Genomic DNA, 24,153 nt, shown 5'->3' with positions numbered 1-24,153 from the left:
TTGTTAATGTTCATAAAATATCACATGAGTATCAATAGATTAGTTATCTATACTCGTAAATATAGTTCTAGTCATTTTAATCGTTGCATAAAATTTAATCTTAGATTAGGATGTTCCTTTTTGACATTATATACAAAGATAATTATTTTGTATTTCTTGTCCTATTTGATTTCATTTAATGCAATAATATTGATAATTTACATATTTACAAGAATAAGAATATTTTTTTTATATATATTATATGCAATTTAAATCGATAATTTTTTTTATTAAAGGACCACTTTTATATTTTGCACGTAGCCTCCTAAAACTCGGAGACGCCATTGAGAGGCACATTCTGGTTCTTGAGAAGTTAGGTTGAAATAAGAAATCGGTACGATCAACATAAGTTTCAACCTGCTAGCAAAAATGAACATACACATTTTATACCATCATTATAAACCGAAGAGGAGAAAATTGACAGAACCTACACATTTTATGCTTGTCTAGGGGCTTTGACTTGAGTAGTTACCATCTTTCCATCATTCTTAAAGATGGGAAAGCTCGACATCCTAAGACAGATATGACAGTATATCTCTTAACAATTTGGTTAGATGTCCGGTCCATTATTGATGTCCATTGAGCAGTTTTATTAACCTGCTAATAGGAAAAAATTTCCACATTATATAATGATATAAGACTAATAGACAATGTTAATATTAACTTAATGTATAAGTTGTGAAGTCGTGCTTACCTCAATGTAAGGGACATATTAATTATTTATTTGGTCACACTAACTGCTGATTCATTCCTCCCTAAGCAAGCTTCCAATTTAACTTCATATGCCAAAACAAAAACATATATTAGATGAGGAATGGAATAATAAACAAATAAAACATATTAATTTTAGATAGTTTCAATCATACCTCAGTTGATAACTTTGTCCACAGCAGAGAACGTGATAAATCACAAATCGGACCTATTGATCTTCCACCGCCGCAGGCAGAGACGTCACCATCGGTCATTTTTTGATATCTAACACTTGCAGTGATGTTGCCCATTCAGGTATAGATGTAAGGTTGACACAATCTTTGATTCTTAGAGTTTGTAAAGTGGTAATGTGCTGAAGCCCCTCAGGCAAATATTTCATTTTTGGGATTCCTTCAAAAGTCAACACTTTGAGGTTTGTGAGTTCTTTCCATTTCATGCTGTAACAACCATCTTCATCATTGCACGGATCAAACTCCTCGCAACGACTGATACTCAATTCACACACTCCAGTGAAATGTTGAAGGACTCCACATAGAGATTTAAAATTAAGTATTAAAGTTATATCAAGAAACTCCACCTTGGAATGAGTGACTGCTTGTTGTAATATCTTTGATGTGACATTCCAAAGCTTTATTTTCTTGATATCTATGTGCTGTGGAATGGAAATTAGATTTTGACAATTATCAATCGATAAATTATCAAGACTCTTAAATTGATGACGACAACCCTTAGAAATTTCTTCTTCACTACACCTGCACCATCTTTTAAGATTAGGTAACATATAAAGATCTATCTCTGTGAGTGATGCACAAAATGTTGATGAATTATCACCATTGTTGTCGTTGACTATCCACTCAAGGGAAGGCAAAATATTCATGATGATGCGTTTGACATGCAACTGTGCAAGTTGGAGATGTTGCAATCTCGTGCAATTGAATAAACTCAATTCATCCAAATTTGAAGATAAATTGACCAAACTAGACATTCTGACACCACCGAAACCACATATTATTAAGACCTTGATGTTGGAGTGCAGCACTATGTCCTGTAGAATTGAATCATCTTTTTCCAGGTCATTGACATCACCAACAATTAGTGAATTCCAATTTAATTTTAACCGATGAAGATGTGAGTTCCCTGTTAAATTGATATGCTTAGCTTCTGTAGGACAATGCCTCCAGCATTCCAAGCCTTTTATCTCTAGTTCTCCCCTCAAATTACTTAATCCGCATAGCTCACTAGCTTTAGCACTGTCTTTGGAAGTCGTATCTAACACAAATTGTGTCAGTGTTTGAAGCTTAGTCATTTTTCCTATTCCACGTGGCATACAAGTTAATGCAGAGCACCTCTCCAACTCAAGATGTCGAAGACTTACCAACTTCCAAAGATCTTTGGGCAACTCTCTCAAGCTAAAACAATGATTGAGTAAAAGAGTCTCCAAATTAATCAATCCAGTTATAGACCTTGGAAGCTCTTTAACTCTATGACTTAAAGAAAGGTCAAGATACCTTAGATGTTTCATCCTACCAATACAAGATGGAATCTTCATTGACACTGTGCAGTTAAGATGCAACACACGAAACCGTGTAAAACTTGACAAGATGGAATTACAAGCATGCGCAGACACTTCCATTGAAAACTCATAATAAATTGTATGAAGTGGTAATAAAAATGTCCTTAGTTTGTAAGCATTGAGAAGAGAAGTTGGAACCTGCCAGGAAGAATCAAATTTAAAGCCAAAAGAGACATGACGAATGTCTTTGTCAACATGTTGCCCCGTTTCATTAACTAAAACATAGTCGCTTCTTGAAATAACACTGGCCAAATCATGCAGAATATCATGCATTTGGAAACATACCTTGCCAAACCGTTCGGTGATATTTTGGAACAAAATCCATGAAGTACTTTTCACCAATATCTTCTAAACTGATATTTTCGCCTGATGACTGAACAAATCCTTGTGCAATCCAAAGTCGAATCAGCATTTGCTTCTCAATTAAAAAATCTTGTGGAAACAAAGAACAAAAAGCAAAACAGTTTTTCAAATGAAAGGGGAGGTGATCATAACTTAGTTTGATAAGTTGAAAAATTTTATTGCCACCTTGTTCATCAATTTTCACAAGATCTTTGTTCTTGAAAGTTGACCAATCCTCCATGGTTAACATTAGGCATCCAATGATTCTAATGGCGAGAGGAACACCTGAGCATTTTTTCACAATTTCCTTGCCAATTGACACCAAATTCTCATTCTCTAGATCCTTTTCATTCTCAAAAGCTAGTTGACTGAATAATCTCCAAGATTGTTTTTCATCAAGACCCTTTAAAAAGAAGATTGAAGATGAACGACATACCTTGGCTACCTTCTCACTTCTCGTGGTGATAATTATTTTACTTCCTTTTGCTCCGTCTTTCAGTAGTGTCATCAATTGAAGCCAAAGATCACCATCCTCATTCCAAATGTCATCCAAGACAAGCAAATATCTGTTGCCCTCAATTTTTTTGCGAAGTTCCAGCTGCACATTATCCATCTCAACATTAGTGTTTGATTCAGTGATCTTTGCAGCAATACCTTTTACATCAAAATCATCAGAAACACACACCCATTTCGTCAATTCAAAATGTTGTTTCACTTTTTTGTCTCCGTATACAAGTTGAGCAAGTGTAGTCTTTCCAAGTCCACCAACTCCAATTATGGAAATAACTGAAACATTGTCTTTCACATTGATGTTGTTGTCAAACAACTTCTCTAGCAACATTATCTTCTCCTCCTCTCTTCCAATGACTTCTTCCTCACGAACAAAGGAATGAGTTTCTCTTCGCTTGAAAACTCGTTGCTCAGGAGTGCGATTTGTAAAATTAAAAATTCTTTTATCAACATTAAGGGACTCAATTATGTTACCAAGTTCCTTAATTTTCCCAACCATTTTGAAAGAAAAGAGAAGTTGGTTAGAAGACGAGAAGAAGATGCGAACCTTTTTAGCCTTCTTGTTATTGGTCATAACCTGTCGCCTTAACTCTTCAGTGTTGACGTCATCAAGCAAGTCATCTGCATCATCAAGAGCATCTTTGAGCTTTTCCAACCAAAGTTGAACTTGATGGTTGTTGGTGCTCTGCTGCTCCTCTGCATCCAAAACCACAGCCTTGATCTCAGACATGTTTTCCACCAGCTTTCCAAGATCATCTCTCATGTTCCAGCTTTCAACAACCACAGAACCCAGCTTTCCAATCAGCTTCTCAATCGTGTTAAACAATAGACCTTCAGCCATTTTTGTCACAAGTGAACAAGGTGCAAAGATTTTGATAGATTGAATTCACACGGTAAAAGTTTTCAGAGGGGATAGTGCATGTCCTTAAAAGATAGTATATGATATATATAGTCTATAATGTCATTAGAGCAAAGCATCTTCTTTTCTTTTTTCTTTTTTTTTTTTAGCAAAGCAAAGCATCTTTTTTTTTCCAAAATAAAAGGTGATAATTGTAGAAATCATGCTTTTATTTCTTTTTAGTGATGATAACGACAAAAAAGAAAAAGCAATGGCAATAATTCAAGGAACAATAATTGATGAACAATAGACAAAAGCAACATACTAGCAAAAGCAAATGTAACAATGTATGTCCCGAATTTAGATATTCTTTTTAATGAGTACCATATTCCTTCAATATCGTTTAAATTTTTTACAATATATTAAGAATTAAGAAATACAATGAATAGAAGAAAGATAATAGTTATTTTACCAAATTATTCTTCTTAATTATTGGTATTTTTTCACTATATATGCAAAATAAAAGTAATGTCTTGAGAGTATTGTTCATGGAGGGCACAATTTAACGTCCCAAATTTTTTATCCTTTTAACTGTTTAGTTTTTTCCCAAAACTTTGGTCCTTTTGAAAAACCAAGACATAATTAGTGATACTTTACCATTTATACTCTTACAAAAACTAAAGCATTTATTAAATGAATTTTCTCTTTCTTAATAAAATAAGGATAAAAATGGTTTAACTTATTAATGTTTATTATTTCTTAATCCACGTGCAAAACTCTAAAAAGACCAAAGTTTGGGGACAGAGGGAGTAATAATTAATAAGCATTGCAAGTTGAAAACGACATTCATTTGAAAACTTTTTTTTTTCTTTCCTAAAATGCGTTGGTTTTGAAACCGAGAGAGCATCAGATTATGGATTATGTAGCACTAGCACTTCCAAAGATTTCCCGTACATAATTTTGCTCAAATTTTGTGCAATTTGTATGAAAAACATTGCATTATGTAGCACTTCTCTTGATAATAAATGGGAATGTGCATTGCTTGTAATTATTCTCAGTGAAGCGAAAGAAATAAAATAGTCGAACTTCACAAAATCCATACGAAACAAGTTGTCTCCCTAAAAAATCACAATCTAAATATTCCAATAAAACTAGTCACACAGTTTATTACAGAACATGCTTCATTAAAGGAAGCTCACATATTGCTGATGTTCTTCATGAAGCGCTCGTGCACCTGTTCCATCAGAAAAATTAAACTGTTAGTTCACCAGTTCAACATAATATTACAATAGTGTCACAAAATAAGATTCAATTATGTTGAAGGTATTTCTGTAAAAAGAAAAGTATATATTACTGGTATGTTTGTGAGTCACTAACAATTAAATTTAAAGGCAGTTGTTTTCAACAATAGCAAACACATGTATTAAGGAGTAATATTAAGTTAGGTTACAGGTACATGCCGCAAGAAAGAAAAAGCTTACAGGTACATGTTACTTAGTGTTAAGAGTCCCACATTGGTTGAGAGATGACTTGAAAATATGTTTATAAGTGGGAGCAATCCTCACCTTACAAGCCGGTTTGTAAGGTTGAGTTAGGCCCAGTACAAAATTCTATGACTTAGCTAACAATACATGGAATATTAAATTTCATGATCTGAAGGTCTGATAGAAAATAATAAAACAAAATTAAAGGCAGGGCTGATCTAATAGTAGCTGCATAGGCAGTCACAGTTTAGGAGGCAATATGTTCTACAATTAAAAATAAACAAAAGGAGGGAGATTAAATTGGGTGCCTCAAAAAAACACTCTCGATTTTCATTGGAGAAAGAAACACGGAAGACATGAATGCCAAGATGCAGTGTTCCAATTCCACCACAAGAATCAGATGCGAGATTTTGGATAAATGAGAAACTTGACAGTATGGATGGAATTCTTTGATTGTTGAAGGATTTAGGTAAGCAAAAAAGAGGCTACCTTGCAGGAAGTTCTAAGAATGTTAGAAATAGTAAAATGTGTGATCAAAGGCATCTTGATGTTCACTCGGTGAAACTTGAAGATAAGGTTCCAAATGAGTTTAAGAAGGATTTTTAGAAAGTTGAATTGCCCAACTATGATGAAAATGGTCCTATTGGATAGCTAAGGCTGAGAAGATATTTGAGTCCAAAATAGCAAACAAGAGTAAATGTTAATTGCCATTCACATGTATGGAAGGAACTTATATTAATAGATTTAGGTATTAGAAGAGAGACAACAAAAATTGAAAACAGAAACAAAAACAAAAACCAAACAGAACCTTAGAAAATTCAAGTAGTTGATAAGCATCGCAATTCAGGTCATTAAAAACTTCCATACACAGAGAATAGAATTTGGTATCGAAAATGTGGGGCAGTCAAGTGCCAAACAAAAGCAAATATAAATGTAGAGGATTAGATGCGGTGGTGGATGAGTGAACATACAGAAAATACAAGATTATGAACCGTGTTCAAGAGAAGTATGGAATAGCAATTAGTGAGAAGAAGATTATGCAAACTTGCCTACAGTAATTTGGTCAGATGAGAAGAAAACCAATGGAGGCTCGAATGTGAAAAGGGGGTCAAACAGAAGGCAGTGTGATTAGAAGGAATTAAAAAACCTAATAAATAATTATGAAAAATCATTAGCAAAGGATCTTAGTCTACACTGTTTTTTCCTGTGTTGTTAAATAGCAGCTATAGCAACACTATAACATAACGGAATTTGAACAAACACTATTGAACAAACAGCTATAGCACAAAATGATGTCAGAAATAATTGCTACAGCGGATACCATAGTACTGTTGCATAACGCAATTTAAACAAATCACTATATTACACAGTCAACCATTGACAAAATGATTTTTGATTGATCCCACTACACTCAATTAACTCCTGCAGCTAATCCCCGGAAATAAAACAAAATTTGGCTGTAATTTCTGTATTGCTTCCGCACCACTAACAGAATTATCATGGGGAAGCCATGTGATGTGATTGTTGCATTCATTGATAACATTGAATATAAATACTTTTAATTGATAAAATACATCGCAACACATAATTGGCCCTTGTTCAACTGAAAAATTCCTAAATAAAGATTGACCAACTATTATGAGTTAATATGTTTCAAAATGCTTTTATTTACTTCAATAAGTCAAGAATTTCCAACATCTTCTCTCTAATTGTTAGTTATTACATATACACACCCCCGTACGGTATTGCCAACAAGCACAATACCCATTTTCTCAAGAACTTATTGAATGAGAGAATAATAGAGACACAAAGAGAAAGAAACAACTGGTTTTTTTTTAATCTGAACACAAAGTTATGGAACTAATAGAAACCCTCAAATTCTTCTCTAACTACAACTTGAAACCCAATTTAAGGATTTGAATACATCAAATTAGATGCATCATTGCCCCATCTAAAATGCTACTACACTTCACCGTTGTATAAACTACACAAAAGACAAGAAAAAGCATTCTAAAACCTAATGGATATTCAGAAAGGAAAAAAAAGCATAAAAGTCGCACATCACTTCAGAAGAAAACAGAAAGAAAGTAGCAACAATAGTCATGCAATCCATAACAACAACCAAAGATAGGTTACAGATCTACCCAAACTAGCAATATGTAATCATTATAAATATAACAAACAACAAAAAACAGCATTTTGAGTAAATCACTTATTTAGTACTTAAAATTGTAAGGCATTGTCAATTTAATCTTTTGAAATTATTAATATTCCAAAATAGCTCCTGAATTTAAAAATCTTTAATCATATTAGTCTTTTTACACCAGTCCCTGCAATTAATTGGGCAGGATCTAATGTTATTGACAATTTTCAAAATCAGTGATATTTTGAAATTTCGTTAATTTCAATTTTAAAGACTACGTAGACATCACCTTACAATTTCAGAAAGAGTAAATACACGATTTGGTTGTAGGACTTTGGGCCTGTTTGAATTGGCTTACTTCAGCTTATCTAGTGTTATAAGTTTAGTGAGACAGTTTGACAAAACTTATAAAAATAGTCTATGACATTTTTTCATACGCTTTTTTCAGCTTATTTAAATAAGTTCTCCAAGATAGCTTATGAAAACAGCTTATAGCATATACGAAACCAATTTAATTTAACCTGATTTTATAAAAGTAGCATATGTAAGCTTATACATAAGCGCTTATCATGATAAACGCTTATGCTATAAGCTGCAAATAAGTCATTTATCCAAACGTGGCTTCTATCAATATAGTCCCCTATATTAATAACATTTCAAAATAATCCGTTAAATTACGATTAAGTTATAAAAATAGCTTATGTAAGCTTATACATAAGCGCTTATACTATAAGCTGCAAATAAGCTGTTTATCCAAACAGGCCTCTATCAATCTAGTCCCCTATATTAACAACATTTCAAAATAATCCATTAAAAATTACGATTAAGTGATTAATTATGTCTTACGATTTTAGGCTCAAATTTGATATTTACTTATTTCAGAAACTAAATTAACGATTCAATATAACATTTTCCATCGAATTATAAATTCTCCAGCATGAATCCACCTCCTCTCCAACAAAAAGTAGTTAGTTAATGAAATAAACTAATCAAGAAAACAAGAACAAAAAAAATTAAATTATGAATCACAAAAACCAAAATGAATTATACAGAATGGATTATTGAAGGAATAATTTACCTAATTGGTGGTGGCAGGGGCTTGTTTGTCAGCGTAATTAGGAGGAGAGTAAACGAGAGCAGCCACCATGGCACCTGGTAGCACACCAAATCTCGCCAAAGCTGCCACTTTGGTGATCACTGCTTTTCCCTTCAAGAAAGCCATAGCTTAAACTTTTTCTTAGATTCAGATAGATCGCGTTTTGCGTTTTGCGTTTTGCGTTTTGATTGTTCAATTCTGAATTACGAAGAACACAGTCAGATTTTATTTATTTTGAACGAATAAAGTGATTTTTAATTTTTAGGCTTAAATGCAGTTTTGGCCCTCCAAGTTTCCTAATTGCTCGATTTTGGCCCCCCTGGTTTGAATTGCTCGATTTTGGTCCCCATGTTTACCCCCTTTTGCAATTTGTGGCCCCTCTTGACTATTTTGACCAAAACTATGCTGACATGGATATGCTTTACATGTGTCTTAATTTAACTGGTCAAAACAAATGTGTATAATTTATTTTTAAAAAAAATAAAAAAATGAAAGTCAAATAGGCAAGGTCACGTGAGAGTTTTTTTCATTGTTGTCATTCCCAATTACTTCATCAGAAATAAATCTGAGATATTCAACATCTTCTTCTCATCTCATCTCATCCCAGGTTCTCATATTCTTCTTCTTCCAAATTAATTTGGTACTCTATCAACTTGAACAATTTTAATTGATTGCTTCCATGTTTAACTCACTTTCTCAAATTTCGTGGGTAGAGTTTGAACCCTAACAATGAAGAAATCAACAACAACAACGATCTCGACGATTCCTCCGCCACTTCCAAACCCAATTCCGCCGCTCTTCATGAAGCTGCTCAGGTGAGCATTGGAAAACAGTGGAAGGAGTTGAAGAATGGCTTAACTAAATTTTCAAAAGAAGAAAAAAAAATCAAATTCGGAATCAAACTATATTGGGGCATCATCAGCTTCTTCTAGATCACTAGAAACCTTCAATTTTAAGTTCAATTTCTCAACTTCAATTTTAGGTTCTTTTACATAACTCAAACCTTCTTCCAGAATTTTATTTTTCATTGACAGTGCAGAATTTTAACATGGTGATCAAATTCTACATTTGTTATATATTTCCAATTCAATCACATTATGGAAACTACTAATACCAATCAAAATTGCTTAACTCTATCATATTTTGTTAATTCAAGCATGTCATATATCACATGTTGCAAATTCAAAATATTCATTCATACTTGAAGGATATGCCTAATGGCAAATTGTTTTGACATATGCCTAATGACATTATGTTCTTTTCAAATCAAAATAAACAAAACACGATAAAAAAAAGACATTACAATCCATTAAACTTTGACATATGCCTAATAATGGCCAATAGTCTTGTCAACTCCAAAAACAAATACAACAAATATGTAAATGCATAAACATATGACTATGGTTTTTTTGTTGAGTGTTGTGTGCCCACTGCATCTTCATTCTTCTTCTTCCTTCCCCTTTTGGCTCCTTTTTTTGGATTTGAAGTATTAGCTACTCCATTTTGAGTACCATTTTCTGCACTAATTTGAGTACCAATCTGAGTACCATATTCTGCAGCAGCTTGAGTACCGGTTTGTGCACCAATTTGAGCACTAGATTGTGCAACAGTTTGTGATCCTTGAACTTGAGATCCACTTGCACCAGGTTGTGCAGCAGAGTCAATTTTCGTATCTGGTTGCCTCATAAATGTGTTCGTATCTGGTTTGGAAGTGGCGGAGGAATTGTCGAGATCGTTGTTGTTGTTGATTTCTTCGTTGTTAGGGTTCAAACTCTACCCACGAAATTTGAGAAAGTGAGTTAAACATGGAAGCAACCAATTAAAATTGTTCAAGTTGATAGAGTACCAAATTAATTTGGAAGAAGAAGAATATGAGAACCTGGGATGAGATGAGATGAGAAGAAGATGTTGAATATCTCAGATTTATTTCTGATGAAGTAATTGGGAATGACAACAATGAAAAAAACTCTCACGTGACCTTGCCTATTTGGCTTTCATTTTTTTATTTTTTTTAAAAATAAATTATACACATTTATTTTGACCAGTTAAATTAAGACACATGTAAAGCATATCCATGTCAGCATAGTTTTGGTCAAAATAGTCAAGAGGGGCCACAAATTACAAAAGGAGGTAAACATGGGGGACCAAAATCGAGCAATTCAAACCAGGGGGGCCAAAATCGAGCAATTAGTAAACTTGAGGGGCCAAAACTATATTTAAGCCTAATTTTTAAATAGAAAAGCGTCAAAAAAAAAAATAGAAAATAGAAGAGAAATATAAATCAAGATTCTATTGGGCTTGAAATTGTATGAAAGCAAACGGGTTACTTTTCGCACCCCGTTTTAAATGAGAGTGGAGTCTTGTTTTATTATCAATTAGTATGGGAATATTGGATATGGTTGTTTGTTGATGTTTCATTTGATAGTTAGATTCTATTGGGCTTGAAATTGTATGAAAGCAAACGGGTTACTTTTCGCACCCTGTTTTAAATGAGAGTGGAGTCTTGTTTTATTATCAATTAGTATGGGAATATTGGATATGGTTGTTTGTTGATGTTTCATTTGATAGTTACATGCAATTGAAAGTTAAGCCACTCAAGGCGTTTGACCATGGACATAAGACTTATTTGTAGTGACTTGAATGACTCTGGAGGAGGTTTTGACCAATACATGTAGTTTCGATTCGGATTTTGATATAGAGATGTAAGAGGGGACTTCATCTCTTTCTCAAGATGGTTTTTTGGGCGAGATTGACACTTGGGACAAGTATTATAGACTAGCATTTGGCGATGTGCTCTAACTTCATTTTTCAGCAACAATCCATGGGCTAACTTTCAAAGAATGACGTGAATCTGAGTTGGGTTTTGCCAATGCCAAATGGGACCATACAAAGGATAAACATTAGTTGAACAGTTGTAATTATTACTAAAGCTATAAGTTGGGTTAATACGATAGATATATCCCAATCAGAATTATCATTATTTTCAACAATGGGTCCTTCAATTTTTCAATCAAGTTGCAGATATTCTCAAACACTCGAGTGTCCAATATATATTCAAATCCCCACCCATTACATAGTATGAGGTGGAATGCTCGGTTGCATTCATAGGAGTAGAAGTTGAGTATTGCTCTCCAAGACACCACAATTTGGTAATAATCCTTCCGGACTATCAAATGAAATGTACTTTATAAGTAACGTTATTGCATTTGATATGAGGCTTGCCAAGCTCCCAAACTTTTGAAATAACTTTTTGTTGGGACAAAGTTCACATTGGTGTGTGAATTGAAAATAAAATTGAGTCTTGTTGGAACATGATGAAGAATTTGGAGGGAACTTGGTATTGAAATAAACACAAGTGTAAGAACCATGAATAGTGTGAATTGAAAAAAGACTCTTTGAGTCCCACATTGGAAAGATCACACTACTTGGTAGTGTTTATATACCACAAGGTGGCAACCAAGGGTGTGCCCTTGGGGTACCCATTTTTGTAAGAAAGGGAGACCGCACACAATGTCGAATATCACACGCGCGCGCCGCCGTCCGTCCGTTCAGGATGGGCCGGGCTTGGGTGATATATTAATTTTTTAATACTAAGAAAAAGAAATTTTTGAATTTAAATTTCTTTAATGCGTGTCCCTTAATTCGCACATGTTAAATGTGCTTAGACCAAGTCTGAAACAGATTTTTATCTGTTAAACGGTCAAAAATACGTGTCCCTAATTTTTTGTCACGTTTGAATTTTGGCTGAGCAAATTCAGCTCCTTAAAATCCTCTGATTCCAGCTCCCTACTTGCCTATAAATACACTTCATTTCTTCAGTTTGAAACTCACTTCTTTTTCTCTGCATTCTGAGAAAACTGCTTCTTTCCTTCTCTCTGTTTTTTCTTCGAAAATTATTTTGTTGTTTCAAAATTTGAACGGTTGTAGCCGTAGAATTGATATTCGTATATCAATTAGAGTGGTTCGAAATTTCGTACCATATTTGGTGTTATTATGGCCGATACTACAGTGCAGTAGTTTATCGGTATTTAATTGAAAAACGGTTGTTTTATCCTGGGGACTTCGCGGTTGATATACTACAGTGCACTTCTTCGAGTAGTTCCGCGAAACGTCTTAAAGAAAGCGACCTAGTACGCGACTCAGCCAATAATTTGTTTCGTTGCCAATTTTGAAAAATTCGTTTTCTATTTTTTATAAAGTCAGTAAACCGTTTTCTAACAAGTCTCATATCGGGTACTAGAACATACTAATATGTTCTAGCATACTAGTATAATTTGAGAAAATAAATAAATTAAGTCTCAGATTTATTTATTTGATTCATTTGTGATTTATTTTTCATAACTGTTAAGTTACTATGTAACCGTTTTAAGGTTATGGGACAATAAACTCTAGTTAATTAATCAACCTAAAATGAGAATACAACACATTTTAGGCTGCCGTCAGAGAAAAAAAAAATCAGGTTGAATATCTAGTGATCTAAATGATAATATGATCATGAGCCAAACAATCACATAGTGTGAATTCAAAGCATCTCATGATCATAATATTTCAAACTCCTTACAAGAAGGTTTTGAAGCTATTGCGGGAACAACAAACCACTTTGCATCTGTGGCAGTAAGTTTGACTGCATCTATATAAATATTCTTGTTGTTTTTCAATTTAATATTTAACACTTAGCTTAATGGGAATTCACTTGTTACATGCAATGGTGTTTACTTGACAAATTTCGTGATGCCAATAATCTATTTGGATACGTCATAAATTCCCTAAACTTGTTGCTAATTGATATAAGATCACTTGTTAATTTTTTATTTTATCAATTGATGGTTTTCTTCGTCAATTTGATTGTAACTGCTTTTACGGTTCATATATCCGTGCATTGTGACTAATGAATGAAGAATATAGGTTATATTAGTCATGTTATGGTGTTTTTGATAAAGGTTCATAACTAAAGATGATTTTGAGAGTTATTTCACTCTAAATTATGTTTTGAATATAATGGACTTTCTTCGTAGATTTTAAGTTTGATATGTTTATATTGAACTTGTTCTATTGTTTTGTTAGACTTTTAATTCTAATAAAATTACTTGTGTATATTAGAATATTTTATAAGTTGAAGCTTTGAATAAAAGAGAAACCTTATTACCGGTAGTTTGGTTTAAGAGTGATAAAAGTATCACTAGTTCGTTCAAATAAATAATGGTCTTAGCACCATTATCCCTTGGATTGAAGATTGGTCTTAATACCATATTGGAGTGACCCTAGTGTCATTATATTGATTGATATTCTAGTATCATCAATACATGTGGTATCGTAGTACCGTTGATTCATAGATTGAGGTTGTAGCATCAATTTGAGTGGTATTGTAGTACCACTGAATCACCGATGAATTATAGATTGATGTCGTATCATCAATTCGAGTGGTATTGTAGTACCATTCAAGAAGGTGTATTCTTTGACCGATTTCTACAGTGCGGTAGCATATCGGTATATAGTTGTAACTGGGTTGTTTTATCCTGGGGACGGCGTGGTTGATAATCTGCTTGCACAATTTTGGGCAGTGCCACGAAACGTCTTAAAGAGAGCGACTTAGTCCGCGACTCAACCCAGTAATCTCTTCAGTGGTTGTAAAATTATTTTTAACTAGTTTTTAAATTCGAAATCAACACTTTTCAAATGTTTGAGGGGTTACTTCGAGCTGTAATATTAGGGGTATAAAGGATGCCACAATTATATTTGACTTTCATAACTTGGACTCAAAGCTTGTCAGCATCCGCAACAATTTTCCAAACAAGTTTATGAATATAAGTTTGGTTCAGTATCCGAACATTACTAAATCCCAGACCACCCTCCTCTTTTGAACGACAAATCTTATCCCAAGAAACAAGATGACATTTGCAATGTTGATTGGTTGAACCCCATATAGAGTCTCCACAATTTTCCTTTGCTTCTTCACAAATAGGATTGAGAATATTTGTTGTTTGTATAACATGACTTGGAATACAAGACAAAGACGACCAAGTTAAAATCCTTCTTCCTACACAATACTCTAGTGACTAGAATTTCACCTTTTAAGATAAATGGGAGTAGTAGGGTTCGAATCTCAGTCCCTATAATAATTTGCAATGTCTTTATCAATTGAGCTACGACTCACGAGAACATTTTATTTTAAAATTAGAGAAAAGCATGTTAAAAATGTTTTCTTCCTTTTCCTATGTAGGACCCGTATAGTTTGGTATGATGTGAGCTAAAGGGGATGAATGAAACACGTTTTCATTTTTCAATATTTTTTCTCGTAGCATTGACCTCTAGAAGAAAAAATTTAGCTAACAAAATATACTAATGTGGAAAAAAAAACAATACAAATGATGTTTATTATTGTCAAAATAAAATTAATTTTTTTAAATTAAAATATCATCTGTGTACAACTACCAACATTAATCTCTCAAAATAATTTAAATTTATTTAGATTAATTTCTTCAAACAAATATTTTTTATACACATGTTAGAAGAAGGTCCAATTTTTCTGAAACTAATTTATAGCACCTTCCAGGTAAGCTTCAACGTTTGACTGCACAACATGTTCATATATTTTTTCTTATTTGTCAAAAAAAAAAAAAGATTTTTTATTTGTCTTAATTATTATTTTTATATAATATTTAGTTGTTGTGTGTGCAACTTGTCATTGCGTTTACTCAATTTTCTTCAAGTCAATTTCTTCTTTCTATCATTTATTACATTCATTATATTATATTGGTAGTATATTATACTAAGCAGAACAATAGAGAAAAGATTGAGTTCAAAAAAATGGAGAAAGCAATTGAAAGACAGAGAGTTCTTCTTGAACATCTAAATCCAAATTCTTCAAATTCAGTTTTTTCATCATCTCATACTCATCAATCCACTGATCTATCTGTAAGTTTACATCTTCATACAATTTTCATGTAGTAATGTGTTTTGTTGTATCTTTTGATTATAGATGTTTTGTTTTTTACCTTTCAGGCTACATTCTGTTCTGCTGGTCAAACAGGTGGATCTGAAAATGATGTGGTCATTGTAGCGTAAGTTCTTTAATTTACAGTACATGGCAATATGAATTTAAACTATTGATCCTATTTAGCACTCAGCCACTGACACTTCATTATTGAAGGCGTGTCTGGTGTTTGACATGTGTCAATGTCATTGAGACATTGACATGACACTGGCACATGTAGTTAGATTCTGTTATTCATTTTTTACAAATTATTATTGGTGTCAAAGTGTTAGTGTCATGTGCAGTGTCCGTGTATGTGTGAACAATGGCGGAGCTAGGATCCTGATCTAGGGGTTCAAACTTTTGAGTACTTGAGCTTTTTGGGCTAGTGTTGCAAAAAGTATATTTACATTTTTGTTAAGTTTGGGAGGTTTAGTTGAACCCCTCAAAAGGGCTAGCCTAGCGCCATCTTTGTGTGTCAATGTTTCATAGATAGACACTTCGTATTGAAAGTGTGTCTGGTATTCGACACGCGTTGGTGTCACTGATGTGAAGCTGACACAAGTAATTAGATTCAATTACAATATTCTATTTTCTCAAATTAATATTGATGTTGGTGTGTTTGTGCATGGTGTCTGTGTTTATCTGAGTGGTTCATAGAGGTGAACATGTTTTTGTTTTTTAATTTTTTTGACTTTTTTAAGGGCAATCATAAACTTTTGACTTTGATTTTACTGCAATAATGATCAGTGCATATCGTACTGCTATTTGCAAAGCAAAGCGCGGGGGATTCAAGGATACCCTTCCAGATGATCTACTAGCCTCAGTTCTCAAGGTAAACTTCTTTGTTTAATCAATTGGTATGTAAAAGATTGAAAAAGGTGATATCAGATAAGAAAAATGGTTTAGACTTTAGAGACCAGTTATAAATTACAAAATGATTTACCAACAGTGGTTGAGTCTCACCCACAAGCTAGTCTGTCTGCATAATGCGGCAAACTGCCATTCAAATCTCGCATTTAGAGGGTCAGACGACTCAAACTGAAATGTCTGGGGTGAAAGGAGACATGCAGAGTCGCCAATAAAATACATGTTTTTCGAATAGTCTTTGTACTTTTCGACACAAAGTATCATGGAGTACCTTTAGGGAAAACATACTATTGGATCCAAATGCATGTTTGCAATAAAAAAGCCTTTTTTTTTTTACAGTAAAGCCATGTTAAACCATTGAGATTGTGAGAAAAAACATGTAATAAAAATCAGAACAGTTGAGTTTCTCGATCTTAACTTTAGAGAAACAGAATCTTTAATTTGGATTATGATTGATATTATCAATTAAAAAATGTTTTGGTTCAAAATTATCTTAAGCTTCTTTTCTTAATTATTGTTTTTTTCTTCTATTGTTGATTTCTTATTTATGAATTATATTGTGTAGGCTGTGATAGAGAAAACAAATGTGAATCCAAGTGAAGTAGGAGACATAGTTGTCGGCACAGTTTTAGGACCAGGATCCGAAAGAGCAATTGAGTGCAGAATGGCTGCATTTTATGCTGGTTTCCCGGGTAAATTTTTCATTCCTTATTCATCCATCAATGATAACAAGCACATGATATATACAACTTGTTGAGCGAATTCACAAGGTGATTTCATTGGATTTAATGCTTAACCACTAGGGTCAAATCGAAGTGGTTGGTTGGTGCGTAGTGTGAGTGTCGTAAACCCTGGAAGACTAAGTTTTATTGCTAGTGATGAAAAAAATTGATTTAATGCTTAAAATTAGTATGTTCTTTTAGCTTAATTTCCAATACATGATTGATCTGCTCCATATTTCAAGCAGAGACTGTGCCACTTCGAACTGTCAATAGACAATGTTCATCCGGACTTCAAGCAGTTTCTGATGTTGCTGCTTACATAAAAGCTGGGTTCTATGACATTGGTAAGAAAAGAAGCTAAGAATGATTCTATAGTCTATACTATATTTAAATGCTACGACCTTGTAATATTTTTGGTCTAATGTTCTTCCTCTTATTTGATGAAGGAATTGGAGCTGGATTAGAGTGTATGTCACAAGATAGTATTTCAAGGATTCGCAAAACTAATCCAAAGGTACGTTGAAGTTGCGCTTTTCAAAGTCCTCACAAATAACCTCTTAAATTAGTTAGTTAGTTAGAGAAGTTGAGTTGATTAGACTACGGATGTCTTTGTATTGGCTTGTGAACATGTTATTTGAGCTTATATACTAATATAAGCACTTTGTCAGGGTATTCAGGAGAGCATATGAAAACAACATATGAAATGTTCATAAGCTGTTTCTAGTTTTATTTCAATAAACTCTTCATAATAGTTTATGAGGACATGTTACAGATGAAAATAATTTTAACCACATTTTTTCATGATTATATAAATAGGTTGTGCTTAAACACTAGTTTGTATAATAAAATTTTCTTTCAATGAACACATAACTAGTTCCTATCTTTTCCACACATTTTCCTTTGAAACTTAGTTTACTTATCTTTACTTTTTCATTATTTTAACAGACCGAAACCTTTGTACAAGCCCGCGACTGCCTTCTTCCTATGGGAATCACTTCTGAGAATGTTGCGGAACGTTATGGTGTGACAAGGCAGGAGCAAGACCAGGCTGCTGTAAGCATGAAACATGCATTTAATGTACTATAAAAAGAATCTATGAAAAATATTATGAAGTTGAATTGACTCTTTTAATGTTTAATTAGGTCGAGTCTCATAGGCGCGCAGCAGCTGCAACAGCTTCTGGTAAATTCAAAGAAGAAATCGTTCCTGTTTCTACAAAGGTATAAGTTCCAACTGCCAAGACGAATTTATTTTTTTAAGATTTGTAATATTATTATACTGATGATTTTGTTTATGAAGATTTTGGATCCTAAAACTGGAGAGGAGAAGAAAATTATTGTTTCCGTTGATGATGGTTTCCGGCCGAACGCAAATTTGACTGATCTGGCAAAGTTGAAGCCTGCATTTAGAAAGGATGGTTCCACAACTGCAGGTACTCAAAAGACGTTTTCTTGTTAATTTTTGTTACTATGAAAAAATCTGATAGCTTGTGAATATGTTCCCTCTAACTATTTTTATTTTCAGGGAATGCTAGCCAAGTTAGTGATGGTGCTGCAGCAGTACTCCTCATGAAGAGAAGTGTGGCTGTCCAAAAGGGGCTTCCTATTATTGGAATCTTCAGGTATACAATAATGATACAATTTAACAGTCAGTTTGGTCCTTGAATGTGTCAAGCACTATCGCTATCACTATGTGTCGAGCGCTATTCCTTTAAGATTAAAATCTATGAATTAAATGTTGTAGGAGTTTTGCTGCTGTTGGTGTAGATCCTTCTGTCATGGGTGTTGGCCCAGCTTTTGCTATTCCAGCTGCAGTTAAATCGGCCGGTCTTGAACTTAGTAACATTGACTTGTTTGAAATCAACGAGGTAAAATTTTATCAGTTTTCATGATAACAAATAACTTTCTATTACAAATTTTCTAAGCATTTAGCAATTTGATGGTCTTGTGTAGGCATTTGCATCACAATTTGTTTATTCCAGCAAAAAATTGGGGCTTGATCCAAGTAAGGTCAATGTCAATGGTGGCGCCATTGCTCTCGGACATCCTTTAGGTGCAACAGGTAAAGTTGAGATATTTTGAATCCATATTTTTTTCTATTTTAAAGCAAGAGTAAGCTCAAATATAGAGGTCTTAGTAATCTGCAGTTCGGTCGCGAGTAAGTAAAGTCTGGCTGAAGATTGTTCTAACCCATGATCAAACTTTGGTGCTCCTAATCATATGCATAATGTTTATATTATTGCAACGACTGAACTACTAATATGTTTGTACTTTATGATAATTGCAAGCAATCTTGCAATCACAAGAGTTGAACTTGAATAAATCGATTTAATGCTGACTTTCTGATGCTTACAATATTTGGTGAATTTTCCTCCTGTCTATTATTCAGGTGCACGCTGTGTCGCAACTTTGTTGAATGAGATGAAGCGCCGTGGCAAGGATTGTCGCTTTGGTGTAATCTCAATGTGCATAGGTGATTTCTTCTTTTGACCTTTCTCCAATTCAAATGCAAGAAAATATGATTCTGTGATCATTAGTATCTAAATGTGAGAGATTGTACTATTATACATTTCCTTGTTTGATAACATTATTGAATTTTGCATCATTTCAGGTTCTGGTATGGGAGCTGCTGCAGTATTTGAAAGGGGAGATTTTTAAGAATTTGTGGAAGTTTAGAGAATGGTTAAGGTTATTATTGAAAAATAAAAGTATTTAATGTAATTTTAAACTTTGACAGATATATAGGATTATAGGACTCCCTCCATCCAATATTTATTATAGGATACCACACAAGCTCTATATAACTTTTGCGTATGAAAAAAATTCGATTGAGCACTAATTCAATTCTCCTACAGAGATTAGTTATGTGGTGGAAACTTGCTACATATAACATGTTAAAAAAAATTATTGCCACTCTACAACTATTGATATCAACTAATCAAACCAACAAATGAAGTTATTTATGCGCACATTCACTTCATCAAACACCAGAAACAAGAACAAGAGTTAAAGAGCTAAACTCCTAAATGTTTATGTTGAACTATAATGATGTTTATGCAGGGAATCCACTCTCATTCCAAAAAGACTCCAAGACAATTAAGTCTTATGTTTTATTAATAAACCGAAAACTACAATCTTGTCGGTTGTCATTACTACTTGTGGAATAAGCAGCCATATATCAGAAGCTTCATCCACTTAGTTGAAGTCAAGTACACAAACACTAATTGAGGTCTAAAATGAACTCTAAAAAATATTCATTAACACAAAATAGAGTTCTTTCTATTGTTAATAATAATAATAATAATAATAATAATAATAATAATAATAATAATAATAATAATAATAATAATAATAATAATAATAATAATAATAATAATAATAATAATAATAATAATAATAATAATAATAATAATAATAATAATAATAATAATAATAATAATAATAATAATAATAATAATAATAATAATAATAATAATAATAATAATAATAATAATAATAATAATAATAATAATAATAATAATAATAATAATAATAATAATAATAATAATAATAATAATAGTAATAATAATAATAATAATAATAATAATAATAATAATAATAATAATAATAATAATAATAATAATAATAATAATAATAATAATAATTTATTGTACTTTTATTTAAACATTTTTGCTTTTGGAAATGCAGAATATTTTCTATTTTATTTTTGGATTATCATAGATACTAAATTTTCACCACCAGTTAATGTTTTCTCTATATATAAGAGTTAAAGATTGAATCTCTGACCACATGTTTAAAGAGCTTAGATTTGCACCACTTGAACCAATATATATATTTTTTTTTTGGTACATAACCAATATATTGTTAGTGGATGAAAAATATTTTAGTTAAGCATGTTAATTGATACACCCTCTGTCCCAAAATATAAGGGGAAATTGGTCAAATAAAGTTGATGTATTTGGTTAAAAATTTGGACTAGATACATTGATTTTGGTTGACCGATTTTCCTTTTATATTTTGGGACGGAGGGAGTATATCTTTTTATATTTATGAGACATTTTACTTGTCGTACTTAAAAGTTTTTTATTTTATTTTATCATTTTAGACCTTGTTTTGGTCCGAAGTTATAGATCAATCCTTCAAAGTATATAGATCCACTTAACACGTTGACATTAACAACTCATGATCACATGCTTACAAAAGACTTTCTTGTCTCAATTGTATATCGTAACATGTGAGTTATATCTTTCTTTGATAAAATAAGCATATAAATGAATAAAATCATCAGAATCAGAACAGACCTCAAAATGCAAAGAACATTTACGATTATACTTATAAATAATCCACTAAAAAATCTTTCATCTCAACAATGAGAGTTGAAATCACACCTAGTTAATTTCTTACCAACTACCGTAAAAAAAAACTTCCTAATCTTTTAACCCTTAATTCAAGATAGTTGAATTGTCTAACCCTCTCCAATTAAACCAACCTTCATCAACAATTTTATAATTTTTATTTCTTATACATGAATGTGAATGTGTATATTTATATTCTTAATTAAGACCTAATCCATATTTTTATTTTTATTTTAATTTCACCGTCAATTTAATCTGATTCGAAAGTCAGTTCTGACATTAAATGGTTTAAGTCTCCTCCCCATCACTGTTGCGGATATCGAACCGTAATTCTTCCTATCAAGTTCAGCATTAATCACCACTGAACCAACTAACGATCGATAATCTAATCCATATTTTTATTGATTCTCACTTCTCACTCCATCACCCTTCTCAATTATTAAAAACTAAAAAATTCCTAATACACCTCAAACAACCCAAACCAAAACATAACAATCACTTTCATTTGTCATAAACAAACATTATTTTCAACCACTTTTTTCATCATACCAAAACAAACCACGTGACTTTTTTTTTCACTATCAGTTTAATATAATTCGAGGTCACTTCTAACATATTTTAGTAGTAAAGGATTTGGATAGTTTTCTATAGATCCTGTGTTCGATCACCAGCTCATTATAAAACCAAAAACAAACCACATGACATATAAACAACAGTCACACTTACTTCTAACTTCTCTTACGGTCTCATCATGGAACACGCAACTCCTTCAACTCCAACCACAAATCCACCACCGTTACCATTCTCAGCGCCACCACTAACCGCCGCACAAATCGCAATCCTAACAACACCACCACCGCCTTTCCCCGGTCCATCTAGCTCCATTGATCTCTCTCCTCTCGAATTCCTACTCGCTCTTATCGCTATTGTCACCATACCAGCTTTAATCTATACCTTCATCTTTGCTTTTGGATTTCCATTTTGTCGCCGGCGACCGGAGCAAAACTCCGGCGAACTTTCACTTGCTTCTGATGAACCTATAAACGGTGAATCAGCAGCTTCTATATCTGAACTGAAGTATAGGACGGATGTTCATGTGAAGGAAATCGCCGGTGAGTGTCCTGTTTGCTTGTCGGCGTTCAGTGACGGTGAAAAACTCCGGCAGTTGAGTTGTTGTAAGCATTATTTTCATGCTGATTGTATTAATTTGTGGCTTAAAAATCGGTCTAGCTGTCCGATTTGCCGTGCTTTGGTTGCCGGTAAGCGGAGGAATTCGTCGTCGGTTGCAGCTCCGGCGAGAGCTAATGATCTGATGCAGGGTCTTCCAGATGCTTCTGCTTTAGTGTGAAGTCTCTTAATTTTTTTTATTTTTTTTTATATTTTAGGAAATTTATGCTTTTTTAAAATTTTTATTTTCCACTGTCATCCTGTTTACTGGACCGTTTAACCTGGTTCGGATAAATTCTGACATCAAGTGGTTACGGTTTCCTTCCGATCGAAGTTGTGGATATCGAACCGTGTTAGATAATGGGTGAGAAATGGGGATTAAAGTGTTAGTTACTGAACAAATTGAATTATGATGTAGCAAATTAGCAATGTATTATTATGCATATATAGAAAGAAACAGAGATGTGTGACCATTGAGTCATTGACCACAGCTGAAAAAGAAAAGAAAAACAATATCAGAAACTTTTTTAACAAGTTTGGTGTTCTAGTTGCATATTAGATTATTACTTATCTATTAATGAAATTTAAACCTATACTTTGATGTGCTATGAGTCAATTTTTTGTCATTTAGACTATTTTTTGTTGATTAAGGCAATTAGTATTTGTCTATGGACTTTGAAACCAACCTTTTGTCAAATAAAAGAAGAAAAAACTAGCATACTATTGAATATTTTTTTAGTAACATCCAAATCAAGATGAATCCTACCTTCCACTTAACTTTGTTTCTTTCACTATCTATATTGTTGCTAGATTCCTAGGATGGAAAGGATGATTCCAAATTAGAATCATATATTCATATGGTATCTAAACAACTTAATTTCAAATAATGATTCCTAGGTTGTCATTCAATTAAATTTTTACTTCGATTTTTGTAAACCAAAAGAATTCTTTACATGTAACTGCATAGATTAATTTTCTCGAGCTAATTGCAATTATTTTAAGATGTTGATATCTCCCAAAAAAAATGCTTTCCATAGATTAAACACTAGACTGAATCAATAAGAGACTTAAGTATCTAACATTTGTGTCACGCACGCTATGTTGGTAAATTATTATTTAGTTTGGAGGAGTTTTGGAGGATTTTGAAGGGAATAGTTTTGGAGGGCCAACTAACTCTATATTTTGAAATATATTTGATATTTTAAAAAATCAAAATAACAACATATATAATATATAATCATGCAATACTTCAATCACAATTCATTTTAATTTATTGAAAAAGGATAACATGTGGCCTAATATAGAAACTTCAATATTATTTTTCTTAATAT

General features: G+C 32.8%; 2 protein-coding genes and 1 pseudogene across 2 annotated transcripts; 2 read left to right on the top strand and 1 right to left on the bottom strand.

Annotated features, from left to right (window-relative positions):
* Positions 1–400: 400 nt before the first annotated feature.
* On the bottom strand, positions 401–4,193 carry LOC123921829 (annotated as a pseudogene).
* An 11,114-nt stretch (positions 4,194–15,307) lies between these two features.
* LOC123923455 (3-ketoacyl CoA thiolase 1, peroxisomal-like) lies at positions 15,308–20,139 on the top strand. The gene is made up of 14 exons (XM_045976141.1): positions 15,308–15,651; positions 15,739–15,797; positions 16,460–16,544; positions 17,145–17,271; positions 17,547–17,645; positions 17,748–17,815; positions 18,247–18,354; positions 18,444–18,521; positions 18,601–18,733; positions 18,826–18,922; positions 19,045–19,168; positions 19,254–19,362; positions 19,690–19,773; positions 19,912–20,139. Exons 1-14 carry the CDS (start codon positions 15,544–15,546, stop codon positions 19,956–19,958), a joined length of 1,326 nt encoding a protein of 441 aa, XP_045832097.1. The 5' UTR covers positions 15,308–15,543; the 3' UTR covers positions 19,959–20,139.
* Positions 20,140–22,316: 2,177 nt separating this feature from the next.
* Positions 22,317–23,312, top strand: LOC123921923 (RING-H2 finger protein ATL33-like). The gene has a single exon (XM_045974651.1). The coding sequence runs from the start codon at positions 22,407–22,409 to the stop codon at positions 23,001–23,003; it is 597 nt and encodes a 198-aa protein (XP_045830607.1). The 5' UTR covers positions 22,317–22,406; the 3' UTR covers positions 23,004–23,312.
* The last annotated feature ends 841 nt before the right edge of the window (positions 23,313–24,153 follow it).

Source organism: Trifolium pratense, linkage group LG4 (genome assembly GCF_020283565.1).
Source record: "Trifolium pratense cultivar HEN17-A07 linkage group LG4, ARS_RC_1.1, whole genome shotgun sequence".
Lineage (NCBI taxonomy): Eukaryota > Viridiplantae > Streptophyta > Magnoliopsida > Fabales > Fabaceae > Trifolium > Trifolium pratense.
The sequence above is the reverse complement of the archived record's forward strand: the minus strand, read 5'-3'. Positions and strand labels throughout refer to the sequence as shown.